The sequence below is a fragment of the Drosophila serrata genome, unplaced genomic scaffold (assembly GCF_035046125.1).
Source record: "Drosophila serrata isolate PLE 108 unplaced genomic scaffold, ASM3504612v1 contig_233, whole genome shotgun sequence".
In the NCBI taxonomy this organism is placed as follows: Eukaryota; Metazoa; Arthropoda; class Insecta; order Diptera; family Drosophilidae; genus Drosophila; species Drosophila serrata.
This window is the reverse complement of record NW_028257131.1, coordinates 330290-348982: the sequence shown is the minus strand read 5'-3', so window position 1 is coordinate 348982 and position 18693 is coordinate 330290. Positions and strand designations below refer to the sequence as shown.

Genomic DNA, 18693 nt, shown 5'->3' with positions numbered 1-18693 from the left:
AAAATATAGTAGAACAGGAAGGTATACTTTAATTTTACAAAGATATAACTTAGAAAGTTATCTTATAACCTATAATATTTAAACCAGCAACTGAATATTCACTGTAAATAGCATTTGAGTTTATACTGGCGAAAGTCATCTTCTGCTCGAATGATAACTAATTATAATGATCATAAAAGTTGGCATAATGCTTAGACTTAGTCTTTGTTTCGAAAGTAATTAGGGAATATGCTGATCAAAACGATTTCCATTACCAAGGTTTATATTATTTTTTTTTGGCTTCTTACAAGATGTGGAAATTATGATTTTCCCAGTGTGGCAAGAAAGTCGTTGGGAAAATGAAGACGGCATCGATAAGCTGCCAGAAACATTGCAGCGCGTGTGCCACATAAAAATTGCATTTTGACATGGCCACCGGCGAACGGGTTATGGGTTAGGGAACACTTCCGAAGGGGGCTGGCTAATGAGCATTATGAATGCTTGCCATGATGTCATTGCACTTGAGTGGATCTAGTTGTATTTCCCCCTTATGAGTAGGGGGCAACCTTCGCACTCACCCCCAGTACGCACACACACACACACACACACACTCGCTAAAGACTTACAAAACACGGGACATTCAATGGCGCAGCATTTGTTGCATGCAGGCGTCGGCGGTGGGGTGGCAAAAAGTAATTGCAACTTAAATAAACAAAACGCCAGAGTAGCGACCGCAGGGCAGAGAGCCAACAGTAGCCGTAACGGGTTAAGTGGCCGCATCCTCCAGTCGCCCTGAAAGGGTTAAGCACATGCTATATGTACATATACACAATTTGCGAGGAGTAACATACACGAGGCTGAAGGGCCGGCCTGCCACTTGTGCACAGCCTCATTAGCAGGGACAAAAACCCAAAGAACTCACAAAGAACACACTTTGTTCTCGTTAAATTAAACTCCGCTTTTTGGTTTGTTTGCCTGCCGCTTTTTGTGTTTAGATGATTTGTTATTGTTTATCATATTGGCTTACGCCAGTGCTGTTGTTGGAATGGGGAAAATATTGCTTGAGAGGATGGTATTTTCATGCAAACAACTCAATTTTGGAATATTAAAAGAAATCGTGCAGAAAAAATTTGTATTTTTTAAACCTCAGGGTTTGTTTTTATATTATTATCACATATTAGCTTATTTATTATTTAAAGTAAACATATAACATGTAGAGTGTAAAAAACATGTATAAATATTTATAAAATTCATTATTATTAAAGAATAATATTGTTACTTAGTCTTAAACGTTAACAAATAATCTATCGATGTATAGATATGATTGTATATTGGAAACTTACTGGAAGCAGAAATATATAACTTGGAAAGTGTTTAATTCCATTTTTTTTAACATTTTTAAATTTTTACAAAATGTATTATTATTTGAAAAATAGAGATAAATCAGAGATTATATACATAAAATCTTCATAACAGATGTCTTCCCTTTGGTTGACTGCCTCTAGCAACATGTTGCTTGCGTTCCAGCGGCGCCAGCAACATGCTGCCGCCGGCACTTCCAGCGGACTATGGGACTAACGACCACTTATAGTAAAATAAATGAATAATTTTACATTAAAGTAATATTGAAACAGGAAGATATTTTTTGAACAATAAGAGGGGTCCCCCTATTATTAAGGATTCCATTTTTATTATTCAGTGTAAACTTTTGATTAGTTTTTTTTATCTAATTTAATCTAATCTAATTGCCGGTTAGGGCTTTTAAAGTTAAATTTCAGAGAAATTCGCAATATAAAAGCAATTTAATACCCTACAACATACATATAACAAATTCTAGAAATGGTGAGAGCTGTACTGTCTTTGTTGTTGTATTTAATATAAAAACACACGAAAAAGGTATATATTTTTTAGGACTAAAAATTAAACAAGTTTATAGCGAGATTAAAGTTTATTTTTACAGTTACCACTCACAAACAAATATTAGAAATCACATTTGAAGAAGATAGCAAACGAAAAGTTGCATTGAGTTGTTTAGTTTTGGCATTTAAGACAGACAGAGCAGAAGGCATAAGCGTTCTAAAACTTAAAAAAATATTAAAAATACATTCCGGTTATTAAAATAATAACTTGTATAATTTTTATACCCTTGCAGGGTATTATAATTTCAGTCAGAAGTTTGCAACGCAGTGAAGGAGGCACCTCCGACTATATAAAGTATATATATTCTTGATCAGGATCAACAGCCGAGTCGATCTAGCCATGTCCGTCTGTCCGTCTGTCCGTCTGTCCTTCTGTCCGTCTGTCCGTTTCTACGCAAACTAGTCTCTCAGTTTTGAAGCTATCTGAATAAAACTTTGTAGTTAGCCTTCTATATACTCTCACTCGTATATATGTCGGAACGGGCCAGATCGGACGACTATATCATATAGCTGCCATAGGAATGATCGGAATATTTTTACAAAAAAATTTTTAACTTTTTTAGTTTTCAATAGAATTGGATCAAATTTGAGATATAGCTATTTTACTATACTCTACAATTTTGTATAAAATTTAATGAAAATCGGACAACTATATCATATAGCTCCCATAGGAACGATCGAGAAATTAATACAATTAAATTTATAACCTTTTCAGTTTTCAACTGATTTTCATCAAATTTTAGGTATAGGCATTTAATTTAAGTCTTAAATTTTGTGGTAAATTTCATGAAAATCGGACGACTATATATATATATATAGGTGCCATACAAACGATCGTTTGATGTGAAGGAAAAATGCAAATCAGTGAATGTAAAACTGCAAATATAATATGTATAGGTGAACGAAATGAAAGCAGGTATTACTTCATTGTTTTTTAACACAAAGATATATAATTTGTATTGTATGGTTTTTTATTCATAGAAGTTCTATCTGCAAGGGTATATAAACTTCGGCGTGCCGAAGTTAGCTTCCTTTCTTGTTAAATAGTGAGTTTTGCCCAGAAACAGTGGTAATCCGCCCCATTGTGCAGCGTGCTAATTTTGGAAACGCTAACGCTTGCTGTCTTTTGGGGTGTGTTCTTGGGGACGTCCTTAGGACTCCTCAGTCGTCTGTCAACTTGTCGTAGGCGCGGATTGTCGCTCTCGGGGAATACACCACGAGTCTGGTTTAATTTCGGGTTTCGTATCGGTTGTGCGCCTTGTTGTTTACATGCCAAATACAAGTGGTGCGGCGGGGCACAGCTGCTGGCCTATATATTTAATTGCACAACAACTAACGCGTGCTTGTTATTATTTATTCCGCCTTGCAGAGCACTTCCGGGGCAAAGCGGAAAACAGCTGGACACAGGAGTCGTTTAGCTCGAGTGAAGCCACCAAATGGATTCCGTCTAAAACTGGAGCAAAAAGAAAAAGCGCAGAAAAAGATCAGTGAAAAGCGTCGGCCGGCAATTAATGGGCGGAAATTGAAATGTGTAAACAATCAGCAAAATGTGCAAATTATTCGAGTGCCAATCGAAGGCTAGCTTGAGTGAAAGTGAAAGAAAAGAGCGGAGCGCGGAAATTATTAATTATCCGGCTGCTTATTAGCGCGCTCTTCCCCAGGCAGCGCCCAGACAGACACTTTGTTTATGGGCCAATTTGCCCAGGCGCAAATAGAACCCAAAGCCGCTGCCACTCGGGCATAAATAATTTGCATATTTCCCCCAAGACCCATCCCCATTTTCCATCGCTCCCCCCACAGCCCCTAAAAAATATCAAAACAGACAGTGCGGCGTGCGAAGTTGAAGTGTTTATTAAATTGTCTTGGCCGCCGCAAATGCAAGACATTTGCCCGCCCCTCGAAATGCTGGAATTGCAACTCCGCGGAGATTTGTCAGCCGCCGAAGATGAAGCTTCTGGCGGAGGCGGAGGCGGAGATATCCCCAAGATGCGACACCAACATCGGCAGAGCCGGAGAAGACTTCCAGACTGCCGGATAGTTCCAAACGGATTCCTGCTGCTGCTCCTTGCCGTTCTGCTACTGAGCACGGGTAAGTCCACAAGTCCCCTCGATTTGTTTAGTCTAATTTTAATGCCAAATGATAATGTTTACCGAGTAGCAAACATCAAAGTTCCCATGAAAACATATGGCAAGAATGCTTGCAAAATTGTCTCAAAAATTAGATCCTCTTTTATAAGCAATTTAGGTAATTAAAATATATATTCAGATGTTTTAGACAGGTGTTTAGCAGTTGTAATAATAAATGAGAGGTAGTTTTCACAGATTAATTAATTTACAGTACTACAAGCCAGCAATATATGTAGTTAAACTCATTCAATAAAGTGCTAGATCTTAACCATTTATCAAACCAACAAATTCGTCTCTATTGGAACGCACTTTAAGTGTTTCATTTGTTCAATTTAATGAAGTATTTGTCGGGCTTCCCCCACTCAGCAGCTCTTTCCCGGGCTGTCATCCCTTTTCAAGTGGTATCTGGGAATTTTGGAGGCAGGACCAACAACACTGTCAACCACACTCAACCCCTAACTCAATTGACTGCTTCACTTTTACTCCAATATATATATATATTTTTTTGCTAAGTCCGATGCCGATACGGCTGCTCAATTAAGTGCCTTCAAATGTGACTCCAAACTCTAGTTTTAACCCACGCTCCAATGAAATGGGGAATTAAAAGAGAACCAGAACCAGCCGCAAATGTACACCGAGGAGTTTATATGGTTACAAATTTTAGTTCTTACAAAAATACAATATAACTTCAAAGATTTATGATTTGTATTGATAGTAAAACCCCTTTCAACAAATTTAAATAATACGAAAGACATGGATTCTCTAAGATTGATGCCTAAAGTACATCGAGATTTGGATGCTCTTCTTCAAAATAATATCTTTTTGTTCGGTTTATTATTCGAAAAATAATTAGCCCTTTCTCCGAGTGTAGACACAAACAATCGACACTTGAAATGACATTCGGAACAACACTTTGGCATAATAAAATACAAATAAAAGGGGCACAATTGATTGACGAAGTGGCAAAGATCTGGAGAGTGTGGCGGAGTGGCAGAGTGGTAGAGTGCTGGGCAATAAAAAGGATTGACAGCCAGTTTAGCAGCGATATCTAAGCGGTGGCGAGGTGTCAATCCGGCAGAGAAAAGGGGTAAGGGCACCGATACTGCTGCGGCAATGGGATCCACTCACCCGCCGGGCTGTCAATGACAATCAGCAGCGGAATCAGCATCAGATCCGCACACACAACACACTCCACTTCCCACCACTCCACTAGGCTCCATCCTCCGGCAGAGACGCTAATGCCGATTCAGGGGGCTTGTAAAAACTTTTTAATGACCCCTCCGGCTGCCGTGTCGTCGCCATGGCCACAAAACTGAACACTATGGGCCCTCGGTATAGAATCGAATCGAATCGAATCGAACGGGGGCGACCTGAATAGAATGACATCCAATGCCACTGAAGAGGACGACTAAAGGACGAGGGCAGGACCGCAGAAGCAGGATCGGAGGAGGAGCCGTCGGCACTTGCCAAAGCAAATCTGTGTCAGGCTGTTGCTCCATTACTCAGCTGCTAATGAACAGCTTAAGCAGCGCATTTCATCGGTGGCATTCCCTCGATTGCCATCGGTGATGCTGTTCTGACTGGTGTTTTTAGGTCATTTCTTAGCATTTTTAATGTGTAAATAAATAAGTTAAGTTATTCACTAGCAATTAGTTGTGAGAAGTCATGAAAAAGTGCACATGTTGTGGTATGAACATAGGCTTTTGTATAATTTGATTAAATAAACTTAATTGAAGCTTTATCCTGAGTAGAATAATTGAACGAGTTGGTTTTAAAAAGTTATTTAAGTATTTTGAAAGACTTTTGGTCTAGTCTTTGATACTATGAGTAACATATATTAGCATTACTCTTTTTTTAATACTTACATTTAAATAAATTAACTTAACTACAACCTAACAGAATAATTTATTGCTTTTCTGTTAAATTGTATTGAATAAAACTAAATTTGAAAACGGAAATATTAAAATAATAAATAATGTCAAGTTCTAAGTAGTTTTAAAGTGCTTCTTAGCATTGAGTTGATTTTATTTTCGTATATAATATATTTGTGATTTAAAGTCCAAAACTACAGCATCTCCGTTTGGAGTAGAATTTTTGGGCTGCCGTGGAGGGATTGCCATGAAAGGAGCGGAGACAAAGAGATTTGTGCGTTGTGATCCGCGACCCCTTTGGTCTCCCTGGCACTCCACTCGAATGCTCTCCAGCCTCCATTCCAAAAGAGATTGCAGGCGGGGAAGTGCATCGGCGGATTCGGAAGTGAAATCGGAACCAGATTCCGAGGCATCAGCGCTTTATTAGACGCGTTGCTAATGGATGGGGTCGGGTTAATGGGCTGGGGTTAGCGGCAAAGTGGTGTATTAGTAAAAGTGAATTAGAACTCGAAATGGGCTGCAACAGCCATTGTTCTGATCGACGACGGACTTTCCCCCGAAAGAAGTGCGCCCATAAATCAGGGCATTGGGAGCTGTGCGGATTAGCAATAAATTCGATTTGATTTTCCCGCCTCTCGGAAACTGGCATTGGCCCGGGTGTATTCATGGTCCGCTGAGCCCTCGTACTCCACCGAAAGTGCATAATAATCATGGACACATTCCCATAAATCCCATAAGCACACCCATTCGTAATCAATTTCGCCATTTGCTCACTAATAACAACAAAATGCAATTCAACTATAATTTTGACATTCGCTCGAATGCATCAAATAAAAATATGACATTTTGCTGGCCAAATCCATTCTCTGTCAGTGGTCTTTATGACGACTATAAAATACTCAGTATTGCGCATGATAAATGCTTTTGATTTTCAATTTGACTATCAGTTATTACTAATTAAATACGGAATTTAGAGGCTAGAAATACCAGAGGAAATGTTAGTTACTTTATAATTTCAAGATTTATTCGTCATTTATTGATAATGGGTAACTTTCTTGTTAAATCAGACAGTAAACCACATTCATATTTTCAGTGTTATGATTGAAATATTAATTGCTAAATAATATTGACGGGCGGCAAACAAATTACAAATATAATATATGTAAATTTCATGTGGTTCTGCTCTCAGATATTTGTGTAAATGCCAGCGGCATATATTTACATACATATGTACATATGAGTGGGCGTGGCACTGCCCACCAATTTCAGCCACCGAGCAATTATACCAGTCACGCAAAAATTGCCAAAAGGTAAATCGAATCGGGGTCCTTTATCCGAGGGCAGGCTTAGAGCCGCCGTCTGTGTTTGTATATTATTAATGCAATTTGTAATTATTTGTTTCTGCGATATGACTGCCATATATCCCATGTCCATGTGTGTGTGTGCGTGTGTGTTCCATTTGTTTATTTGTTTGCTTGCCACAACCATAAAATGCAATTATCGCGCACAAAGAACAAAAGCAGAGTGCAGGGCAGTGCACCTCTTACTATGAACCCCCGGCGATTCCCATGCCCCAGGATATATGTATATATAATATATTTATATATGTGCGACCCCCGAATAACCGGGAGTGTCAGTGAGAGTTTTCGAAAAGCTGGAAAAGTTGTCCCCAACATCGGAGCATTTGGCATTTTCGCCTCGCATTTTCGCATTTGCGTTGCCATAATTAACTTATTTTGTACATTAGCAACAGATTTTGTTTATTAACGCATGTGCGACGCTTGCCTTCGGTAATGCGATACCATTCATACCACCCCGCCCTTCTGCGAAGCTCGGCGAGTCCTCGAACCTCCGAACCGAAAATCTCGGGGCTTTAATGTCCTCGGAACAAGGGACAGGGACCACAGGGCGTATACTTATCTTTTGGCATTGCGAAGCGAGTTTATTTGTTTTCTGCTCGTGGTTTCTGGGGCGGTGCAGACCGGGAGCTTGGCATTTTGTGCGGCTGCTGCCGCATAATTTATTTATCATTAGCAAAATTTGGCAAGCATTCGAATGCTTTCCCCCTGCCTCTCAGCCGCCGCAAGATGTTGTGTATTTGGCTAAATAGTTGAAATAATTAGGCTCATTAGAAGTTTTGTAGGTTTCTTGATTGACAAGTGCAAATTGGTATTAATGCACAAGTTCGAGGAACTTCAAAAGCCGCAGGCGGAAAGGCGAGAGCTTATGTTTAATTTTACAAATTAAACTGGAGTAAGCTGGAAATGATTGACAAAGTTGAGTAAGAATAATTTGTTTTGCTTTGTGATTATAATGTGCCCCTAAGGAAGTACTGACCGAAAAGGGTTTTTCGCAGTTAATTGGAACTCTAAATACGTATATACAGAAATATAATATTCCTTCACCATTCCAGTCAAATCTGGCTGCCATATTCATGGCTACGGAATTCGGAAAACAAAATTCCCCGATATTTAAACTCCATCTGGCAATAGTTCACGTTTAATTAAGCAACGTTGCCAAAAAATAACTGGAACAAATCACAACGATAAAATCGCAACTGGCGCAACCCAAAAAATACCACCGTTTTTGTTTCAGACTGTTGTTGTTTGTTTTGCTTCTAGTATTTTGTGTATATTTCTGGCACTGCCACTGCCACTCCCACCCGCCCCCGAGTAAAACAAAAAACAAAAGCAAAAACTTGTTGTTCGCCGGGTCCAAGTGGAAACTGTGTGTGCGAAATGCAACAGCCGCAACAAAAACGACATAAACTTTTAACAATTGCAAAACCAAATAAACAAAACGCAGGACGAAACAAAGGACGAGCACTAAAAACTGCTGCAGGCTATAAATCTGCAATGGGTGGTGTTGAGGGAGGTCCGTGGGTTTTCACCGAAAATGCCGTTAGGGCATTTTCACAGACCTCCCCCACCCCTCACCCCATTCGCACACAAACACTCACACATTACGGCGAGTGCGCCTGCTGCGTAAATAACTAATAAGGCTCGGGGATAAATTTCAAGTGCAATTTTGTGAGCATCGTAACCAAATACAACTCGAAACAAAACAATACACAAAAACCCACGGCCGCCGGCTGCTGGCAGGACTCGCACACAAAAGTTAAGCGTACTTTTGGTTGTATACACTGAGAACAAAACTATCTTAAATAACAGTTTAAATTAGAAAATCAGCACAGAAGGAAAGCATTTTGATGTATTTTTAAAGTAGATTATGATTTAAAATCACAAAGATCAAAGGAGAAGCTTTTTTAAGGTTTAAAACAAAGCTGTAGAATTAAGTAATCATAATATAAAATAGTCTAGTAAAATATATAAATATTGATAAGAAACACACATTTTTAAAATGTACAGAAGCTTAATAATTACTTATAATCATTATTTCTTCTTTATTTTGTTCATTATATTTAAAGGTTATATTTAAAGTGTAGTTTTTCTTTATAACTTTAACTACAGGAATATTCCGAGCTCTAATCGTACACATTTTGATACACTAAACTTATGTATATACATTTTCTGATCAATACATACGTAAAATTTTTTATTACTATTATTATTTTCATTTTTATAATGCACAAATTGAAATATACAAATTCCCCCCAGTGTATATCTGCGTTTTGTGTGCAGCACGTTTCTATGACTTAATTAAAATTACGAATGTTTTTGCTACTGAATCTCTGGCATAACCAAAAACCAGACAGAAATGGGCAAAGGAAAAAGCGGGTGAAGGGCGGGAAAAGCGGGAAAGCGGACAGGATGTCCATGGCAAATGCGCTTTTTGGCGGCGGGAAAAACAACAAACAAACGGGCGAACAAACAAACTAGTAGCATCAATTTATGCATAAATCAAAAGGCACAAAAACCATGCCAAATTGTAAACATAAAACGAAATGGATATGGCGGAGCCCGATCCCTGTTACCCCCTTTGGATTTACCCCACATACACAGTAACACATTTAGCCCATTGACACCACATTTTGAATGAGTGTGTGTGTGTGTGTGTTGTGACTCAACCCGGTGAGATCTAGTTACCAAAAATGAAATTTCCGAATGCCATTGTCGCTTATCGCCCGCTCCTGACGTGCCTTTCCGGTCGCCCTTAGTCCTGCATTTGGGGAAATGAAAATTGCATTTAAATCACTGCACAGATTAATTTTCTAATCACATACAGCGTTTGACTCACAGTTTTCGCGTTTTCCAAAAATTCATTTTAAAATTGTATCACCACTAATTAGTGGTATTTTTTTATTTTATATATCGACGACAATCCCCCGCAGCCAGGATCAAAGGCAGCTAGACATGGCAGGTGATTGCTATTTCGGCGAAAAGAAGTGGCAACAAACGACTTGTTGAAAGACCCGACAAACTGTTGGCTCGCAAAATTGATACCAGAAGCGATATAGAAAAAAATAGCGAAAAAAAACTCAAAAATATGAATGAAAAACGGCTTTGAAAAAATGGAAGAACAACTACAAACATAGTTGCGTGAATTCGCATTTCGATGAAGCAGAAGAAAAACAATTTTTTTCTGAATGTGGATAGGAGAAACTAACGAAGTTGGAATACCTCTGAGTATTAAGACAGCTTTGTTTTTTTAAATATATATATAAAATGCCAATGAAATTTTGTCATCATCATAGTACTTTATAATACTGTTCTCAGAAAGCAATCCTTATTTCATTCTAGTTAATTTTGAATGCAATTTCAATCGAATAAAGTGTGAAAAATATACTAATATACCCCCAATGGCTGGAGCTTACTAGAGGGTACTCGGAATAGTGCTCGGAAGAGTGAACCGCCTCATGGCAGAGTCGATGAATGCCATCCAAGTTTTTGGCCCTGCAGCCGACGCCGGACATTGGGCCAGTGGGCAATTGGAATGGAATGGACCCGGCACTGGATACTCTATTGGGGAATGGAACTGCTGATGGAGAGGCGAAACGGGGGCACAGGATCCGGGGGAACGGAATGGCGGATAGCGGATGGCGGATAGCACAAACGGTCAAAAGTTCCCTTAGTGTCAGGCCATGAATGCTATTTACAAGCAGTTCGCGATGCGGCATGCGAGATAAGCGCTCTGACGCTCCGGCCGGGCCAAATGGAAAAACTGAATGAACAAGAAAAGCGACGGAGAAAAAAATATACTGGCCTCGCGTGGAGGGAAAGCGGCACAAACAAAACGCACCAGGGGGAGGCACAAGCACAGAAAATAGAAAGAAAAGCATAAGACAGAATTTGCTGAACTAAAAATCCATTCGGCATCGATGCTGGTGCCGAGATAACAAAATGTTTGCTGCCCAGCCTCAATTGAGTCGTATTCGCAGTGCCATCGCACTCGAAGTAGCATTCGCAGTCTTGGCCGTTCCGGCATTGCGTATACGCCAAGTGAACAGGGCCAAAGAAGCTCGACAACAAACTAAATAAATACGAGTGAACAGATGTGGATATATAGGCACTGAACGAAATAATGGTGGGAATTAAGGATTTAAATCCTAATTAAATTTCTTATAAAAAATAATACCGTTGAATTTGCCATTCTTATTAACTTTTGTTTTAATAAATACATTTAAATTAATTGAAGGCAACTGCAGATATCCAGTTAGATCATATTCTAGCTTATTATATTGAAAAATTACCTTTAAGAATTTTAAATAATTATAAATAGTTCCAATTTTAATTTCCGCTGTGTACATTTATGTGCGTAAGGAGTAAAGTAAATGAAAATTGGGAAATCGGAAAGGAGCGGGGTGGGAAATAGAGTATCCAACTAAGCAACCATGCGAGCGACTTATGTGCAGTGCAATGTCACCAGGACGAAAATAAAAATACAAATAAAAAAGAGCACACAACTCACACACATGCATACATATTTATGTTTTTAGCAGTGACTGTTTGTTTTAACCCCGCCAGCGTCCCCCTTATCCGGCCAAGCCGTCTGCACAATATTTGCACAGTTATCCTTTTTGTTTTATTTGCTTAGCGCTTCTGTGCAAAGCGAAGGAAAACGAAAGACTATCACGAGACCAGGGAGCGCCGTGCCGGGCATGCCGGGGCAGTGCAAGGATAACCCCGGGCACCCGAGGACTCCGGCCAAAGGGCGGCATTTCGGCACATCATCATCGCCATCATCAACATCATCATCATCCACTCGAGCAGGCAGCCCTCGGATTAATGTTTGTTATTATTTTTTCATTTATCGCATATATTCCTATTGTTTACCCAGTCCAATGTCTGTTTGCAGAGAGCAGACAAGGAGTGTGCTTTCTTTTCTTCATTTCTCACTGCTCATACTTAGTTTTGGCTCCTTTGGGGCCAGCTTGAGACTGTCGGGATTTTGTTTTTTATAAACCACTGCCAGAGTGGCGAAAGCCCTAAAAAAGTGAACAATATTGGCTGGCAAAAGGGATAATCGAGCGAGAGATGTCAATTAAGTGCTTGCAATGTTTATTAAGCGATAATAATCATTATACGATGGCCCAGATCGAGTCTTTTAATTATATTTATATGACTTTAAGAAATGTAGAAAACAATTAAAAGAAATTCAAGTAGGACTTGTTATTATACATCTATAAAGTTATTATTAATAATGTAAATTAAATTGGTCTTTATTAGGATTAGAAAAAATAAGCCCACAAGTTAAAAAACCGAATCCTGAAATCAATTAATTACTTGTGTTCATAATTAAGAGCTTCAAACTCGAATTACCAAAACGATTTAAATTATTTTACCTTTTTTCCTTGTAATTATTTGATTATATTTGATTAAGCGACACATAATTAAATTGTCGTTTGTAATTGAATTTAATGATTAAGCAATTAGCAAATTAAAATTGCAAAATTGGAATCAAATCCCGACCCAAACCCCTCGCACGGCTCATTTAGTTGCCATAACACACAACAAATTATGGTTTGCGTTTCCATAATCAGCATTTTTCATTTCCTCGGGCAAGGTGTGCCACGCCCCGGACAAAGGGAATTTTAACTAAATTATGTTTGGACCTTTTGTTTATGCTGATGCCCTCTGGACACGACACGAACGGGTTTGGTTGGTTTTTGGTTATGCTGGACTCTGGATTGCGGTTTGGGTTGGGCCCAAACCCCAAGCCCACCGGCCCCGGGGGTCCGAGCCCGTAACTGTGACAAAGGCAGACCTAAGAACCGTGGCGGAAAAACAAATGCTACTCTATATAGCCAACTCTACTTCCAGAACTTCTGTAAGAGCCCGGAATCGTAGACCATAACTAGCATTTTCGTTTTTATTCAACGCGATTTTCTTTCTTTTTCTACACTGAGAAAACTTTAAGTAACTGGAACAAGATTTATGTATTTGAAATTTAATAGAATTAAATAAGAAGTACGACATGGATTATGGGTGAAAATAAAAGTAACAACAACAGGGGTAAAGCAGTTTCTCTAATTATGATCGAATTTATGAGTAAGTTAACAAAAACATGGCCGAAGGCAGAAGAAATTGTTGATAAATTAAGGCTAATGTTGCTAAGAACATGTTGCTCATCATCCTGGTACCGCACAACTACCAAATTAAAGAGATAATTTATGTTATTTAGCATTTTAAAACTTATTTAATAGAAAGTTGCAAAATGCAATGGATATGTTATGTTCAATCATTATATTTTCCTTGCAGTGTTACCCTTTTTCCTTGCCGAATGCACTTTTTGCCAGACACATTTTTCCATTTGTGCTTTTTTTGTTGTGTCCGGCATTAGGTTTTCCAGTGGTATTAGTTTAGTGTTGGGTGTGTGCGGGTTTTTGATTTATGGTCTCGAATTGTGCGAGTTGCGTTTTTTATGTTAATTAAATTGCTGCGGCTCTCGGGATGAGCCTGGATGGGGTTGGATTCCTGCTAAAGTGCATGTTGGTCGATGCCTGACGAAGTGCACTTGGCCAACCCTTTAGCCAGGCGATCCAATCCCGTTTCCCGGGCCAAAAGCAAACCGAAACACGAACCCACCGACCCACAGCTCTTTGAACTCTACTGGGCAAATGAACTGCAGCTCGCTTATTGTCACTAAATGCTGTTGACCCAGCAGGAAGGCTTGGCTTGGCTTCACTTCGTTTGGCTTGACTCTTGTCCTGTTCTGCTCCCGTTTCCTGTCCCGGCTCCCGGATCGGATCTGAGGAGGAGCTGTGGCAGTTATTAGAAATTCCATTATGCATGTGTATGGGACGCCTATGTGGGCTGTGTCAACACGGTCCGTTGGGATTCAGGACTCTAGACAGGTGGCTCGTCACCAGCATTACACTGGCAATAATAATTACAAATTAAGGAAATTTAATTGACTCATAAAGCATTTGTAGTTGGAAGTTTACAATTACAACTTATTGTAATTTAAGTTGGTAAATTAAACCTGATGAGCAAAGTGGGATCTTGTGATGAGAGTGTTTAAAATATACTCCCATTCAAGTAATTTGTGCAATTCATGGAATTGAAATTTTGACATTATACAAATATTATTATTTTTGTCGAGTGGTTGGTTGCCTTGCCTGTTCAAGTCGTCTTCTCATTTTCAAAGACCTGCTGTTTCTGCTGAATGATAAATCTTTCAATGAGCTGCCGGCAAGGGACTGAGGACGTTGATAGGAAACCGAAACAGAAACAGAATCAGGAGCGTAGGACTAGAATAGCCTGGTAAACATGTCAGGAGCTACAGCGGGACTCAACAATTTCCATTTTCAATGGAAGCAGCAACAAAAGCCTATTAAATACCGAGACAATGCAACCCACACGTACGCTTGAATGCACATAGATATTACATGCCAGCTGCCCGATGTTTGTTTAAGCAAGCCCTCGCCCTCGCCCTCGCCCCCGAAACTCCTCCCCCGATATGGAAAGCGACTCTCCAAATTATAATGCTGCCATATTCATATTGGGCTGCTCTGCTCCTGTTTGACAGCTTGTTTGCCTTCCATGGCATTCACAATTTCGGGATTCAGAGTTCAGAATTCAGGAATCAGCACTCAGGAATTCGCATGAGAACGCAGCCTTTAGGCTGGAATTTCGAAAATCCCCACCACGCATTGAACACCGTTTAGGCCAGGCAACTAAATGGAATCAATCAGTTGCAAACTAAAACTATTGAAAAAGTATATTAAAACAAAACTGAAATATACTTTCAAGGATTTTGATTTTCCCTTCTTATAAAATATTATCAGATTTTGTGTTTATAGTTCAATAAACATGGTTATATTTTATGTTTATATCATATTTTTGCAAGCACACAAATTTCTGATTTTAAATATTTCTAAAGGAACAGATAACGATTTATATATTTGATTGCTATCTACTTTAATAGTATTTCTTTTTATTATCGATCAGTTTCAATTTTTAGATAAATATCGAGTTAGTTTTATATTACTTGCCGTTTTTATTGAATCAAATATTTTTCAAAACTCTGAGAAAACTGTAGAGAATGGCAAGGCCCCCGGGAAGAGGCTTCAAAAAGTGGCCACTAACTTCTCAATTTTGACATCACTTGCGGTTTCATCGCACCTGACACCCACCAGACCACCAATCCCAACCAATGACGCACTCTGGTCGGATGCCAGATTGGAAAACAATAAACCAAAAAGGAAGAAAAAAAAAAACAGGATGCTGCGGGGAAAATGCGGTGAAAAGAGCGTGAAAAGTGTTTACTCTCCCGGCAGATGGCAGGGAATTTCTCACAACGTCCAGGGAGCACGACAAAGAAAATGGAAACAAACAAGGGGCCGGCTGCATTGATATTTAGCAGGCAGGCGGATCCAGGCAGTCAGCAAAATCCCCTCTCCAGATCCTGTAGAAATCCTGACAAAAAAAAAGGAACTAACAACAAAAGCAGCAGCATGAAATGAAGAGGGCCAGGTGGGTCCTATTTCTGGGTTTTCGCTTTGGTGACTGCCATGTAAACAAATCGCAAAAGGATAAGGACAAGGCACTTGTAAGCTGGCACTTAGCAAAATCGAACAAATATGTGACTTTTGCGCAAACTTTTTACCTTTCCAACTATATGCCACAACGAGTGCGAGTGCAAGGGGTGTGTGTGTGTGGATTTATAGACATTGTTTGGCTGCTCTTTGTTGCTTTTCCTGGGGAAGTTGTGCACCCGGCTGTGTGCTATGATTTCTTACTGCTGCACTTTCCACCTAAACACTAACAAGCAAAGTTTTCCCAGCAATAAGCAAGTATTTGCGGTTGCATTTCGCTGCTCCTGCTCCTGCTCCTGATGCTTCTGCTGCTGCTGCTCGGAAAACTCTCAGCGGGCGGGCCCCGGCAACTACACTTTCCAATTTTCAATTGGCAAACAAGCGGAATTTTCGATTTCAGTGTGCAAATATTTATGCGGCTAGCAAGGACTTTAAGGCACTGCTTAAGTTAAGTTGTGCCCCCGCCAGCCAGGTGTATATTCAGTAAAAAAAGGAAATATGTTTCAAACACTAACAATTTAATTAGGAAATTCTTAAAATATATCAAGTTCTAAAAGGTAATTTTAACATACAAAATCTCAGTCTTTTTCATGTGTTTAAATTCCTACAAGGTATCTCCTAGTCTTATCTTAGAACACTGGCTTGAATATATTTTTTGTAATTTCTTGTTTGCTCGTTGTCCCTGGCCAGGACACACAGGCAGTTCGCCAATTATGCTGGCAGGCATCGCTGGTCATTAAGGTCAATGTGCAGGAATTCATTTTACAGCCTGCAAATGGAGTAAATGTTAAAGGGCACCTCAACAGCAGCGGCATTGGCATAATAAAAATCATGCCAATTTTCCATGGCATTTTCCAGGGAGTAAGTAGTCGCCGTCGAAGATATCGCCTGATATGCAAACAACTCCCGAAGGTAATGAATTACGCACAGCTGGCATGTAGGGAGAGAGCGAACAAAAAATGAAAATTTTATTTTATTCGCCTCGCGAGAGATTTACAAGGAACCGAATCCTTGCCCGGCCTCACATTCCACAGAGCTCCTCCGCTCGGGCACAAAAGGGACGCTGCGCTGCGCTGGGAAAGCCGCAAATTATGTGCCATTATTCTTAAGGGCACAGCCGCATGAAATGTGACCCAAATAAGATATAAAAAATTTTTGAGTGCCTTGTTAGGCTATGTTGGCTTGTAAAACACCCAAACTCCAAAAGGGCGAGGGACAGGACTAAGCTCCGGGCTGGTGTGTGTATGTGTGTGTGAGAGCGAGAGGCAGTTACCGGGCTGGCGCCTTGAATTATGCTACGCATTTGTTGACAAACGACTCTGAAATGGGCGGTCATAAAGTTGCCGGAAATTGGCGTTGATTGTTTGGTAATTAATAAAACTTGGCGAGCAAACAGGGGAAGATTGCCTAAGTAAGTGAAGGTCGCTCTAAGCTGGCGACCTCGAATCCATAAATCCTGGCCACCGTTTTGCCTAAATATTAAAGCAGCAGTTAAAATGTCGTTTTAGTTTTGGCCTAAATCATCATCAGTGGCTTACCAGCGAAATTCAGTTATGAATGGTGTTTATTTGGGCTTTGGGCTTACAGGCAACCAGCAGTTTTTATCATAATATTTTCGATGCAGTGCTATTCGTTTGCATAACTGCCCCTACAAAATCCCACCGTAATCTATCAAGCTTTCCCATGGTTGAAAAAACATTTATAAATCATTTAAGCACCAAATATGACAATCATTCGATGAGAAACATGAACAAAAACACTGTAGCTAAATACTTGATAGAACACCGACAATTTTGTTACCCTTAAGGGTTATCCTTTATTTTACTACTTTCTTTAAAAGCTGGCATTAATGATAGTTAAATATACTTATATTATTCCTTAAAATACATGTTCAAATTCATAAAATAAAAAAACAAGTAAAGAATAGATTGAAAAGCTAATAGGAACATAAAGGCAAATTTTATTAGTTTGTTATTGCTGCCAGTAAAATATATCCTCGTATAAGATAGAAATCATGTAAAATTTATTAGTCACATTAAAGCTATATAAAATATATATTTAAGGTGTAAAAGCAAGGAAAATTTATGGAAATCGTAGATACCCAGGATGGGGGAAGGGTATTGTTTAAAAAAAGTATACCAGCCAAATTGAGTTTTCAGCATATTTGTGTGGCGTTTTAAGCATTTGAAACCCAAACCGACGACAAAAACAAACTGAAGCGTCCGAAAAGCAAGCAATTGCGGTGCAGTTAAGCGGCGGATTATATGTTATCAGTGTCGCCACCGCCACCGCCACCGCCACCACCGAGCCTGCTCTCGGACAATATTTCAATAATTTATTAAAATAAATACACTAAATTGGTATCCCCAGGCTTTGCATTCGCATTAAATTCCATCACCGATTTTCCCCCATTTTCCAGAACTCGTTGAGTGCGCGCTGCGCAATGTCAATTTAATCATCGAGCCACCGGCGGTGCGGCGGGGTCAGCATGTGGTGCTCAAATGCATGTACGACCTGGAGGGGGCACCACTATACTCGGCCAAGTTCTATCGTGGCCAGCTGGAGTTCTACCGCTACACGCCCGGAGAGTTTCCCAACACTAAGGTCTTTCCATTTCCCGGCATTCATGTGGATGTAAGTATAGCGAAAGTAATATATATATATTATAAGTTAAGAGATTTAGCAGAAGGTATAGGTTATTCTGATATAATATATAATTGATCGTGCAATATGGGGCTTATTATATATTCCTGGATCAAATATATATTATTACTATCTAATCCAGACTGACCCAAGCCCAAAATATCAATTCAGCTGAAGGATTAGTAGGATATAAAGATATAATATAGAAATAGAAAGG

The 18693-nt window shown here is 39.5% G+C and overlaps 1 protein-coding gene across 1 annotated transcript in view; it reads left to right on the top strand.

Annotated features, from left to right (window-relative positions):
- The window catches only part of beat-IIa (beaten path IIa), a 50790-nt gene that overhangs the window by 19508 nt on the left and 12589 nt on the right, over nucleotides 1–18693 (top strand). The window contains exons 2-3 of the mRNA XM_020957196.2: nucleotides 3268–3987; nucleotides 18253–18467. Of these exons, the coding sequence (XP_020812855.2) occupies nucleotides 3774–3987; nucleotides 18253–18467 (429 nt within the window). The 5' untranslated portion in view covers nucleotides 3268–3773. The remainder of the gene's footprint in view (nucleotides 1–3267; nucleotides 3988–18252; nucleotides 18468–18693) is intronic.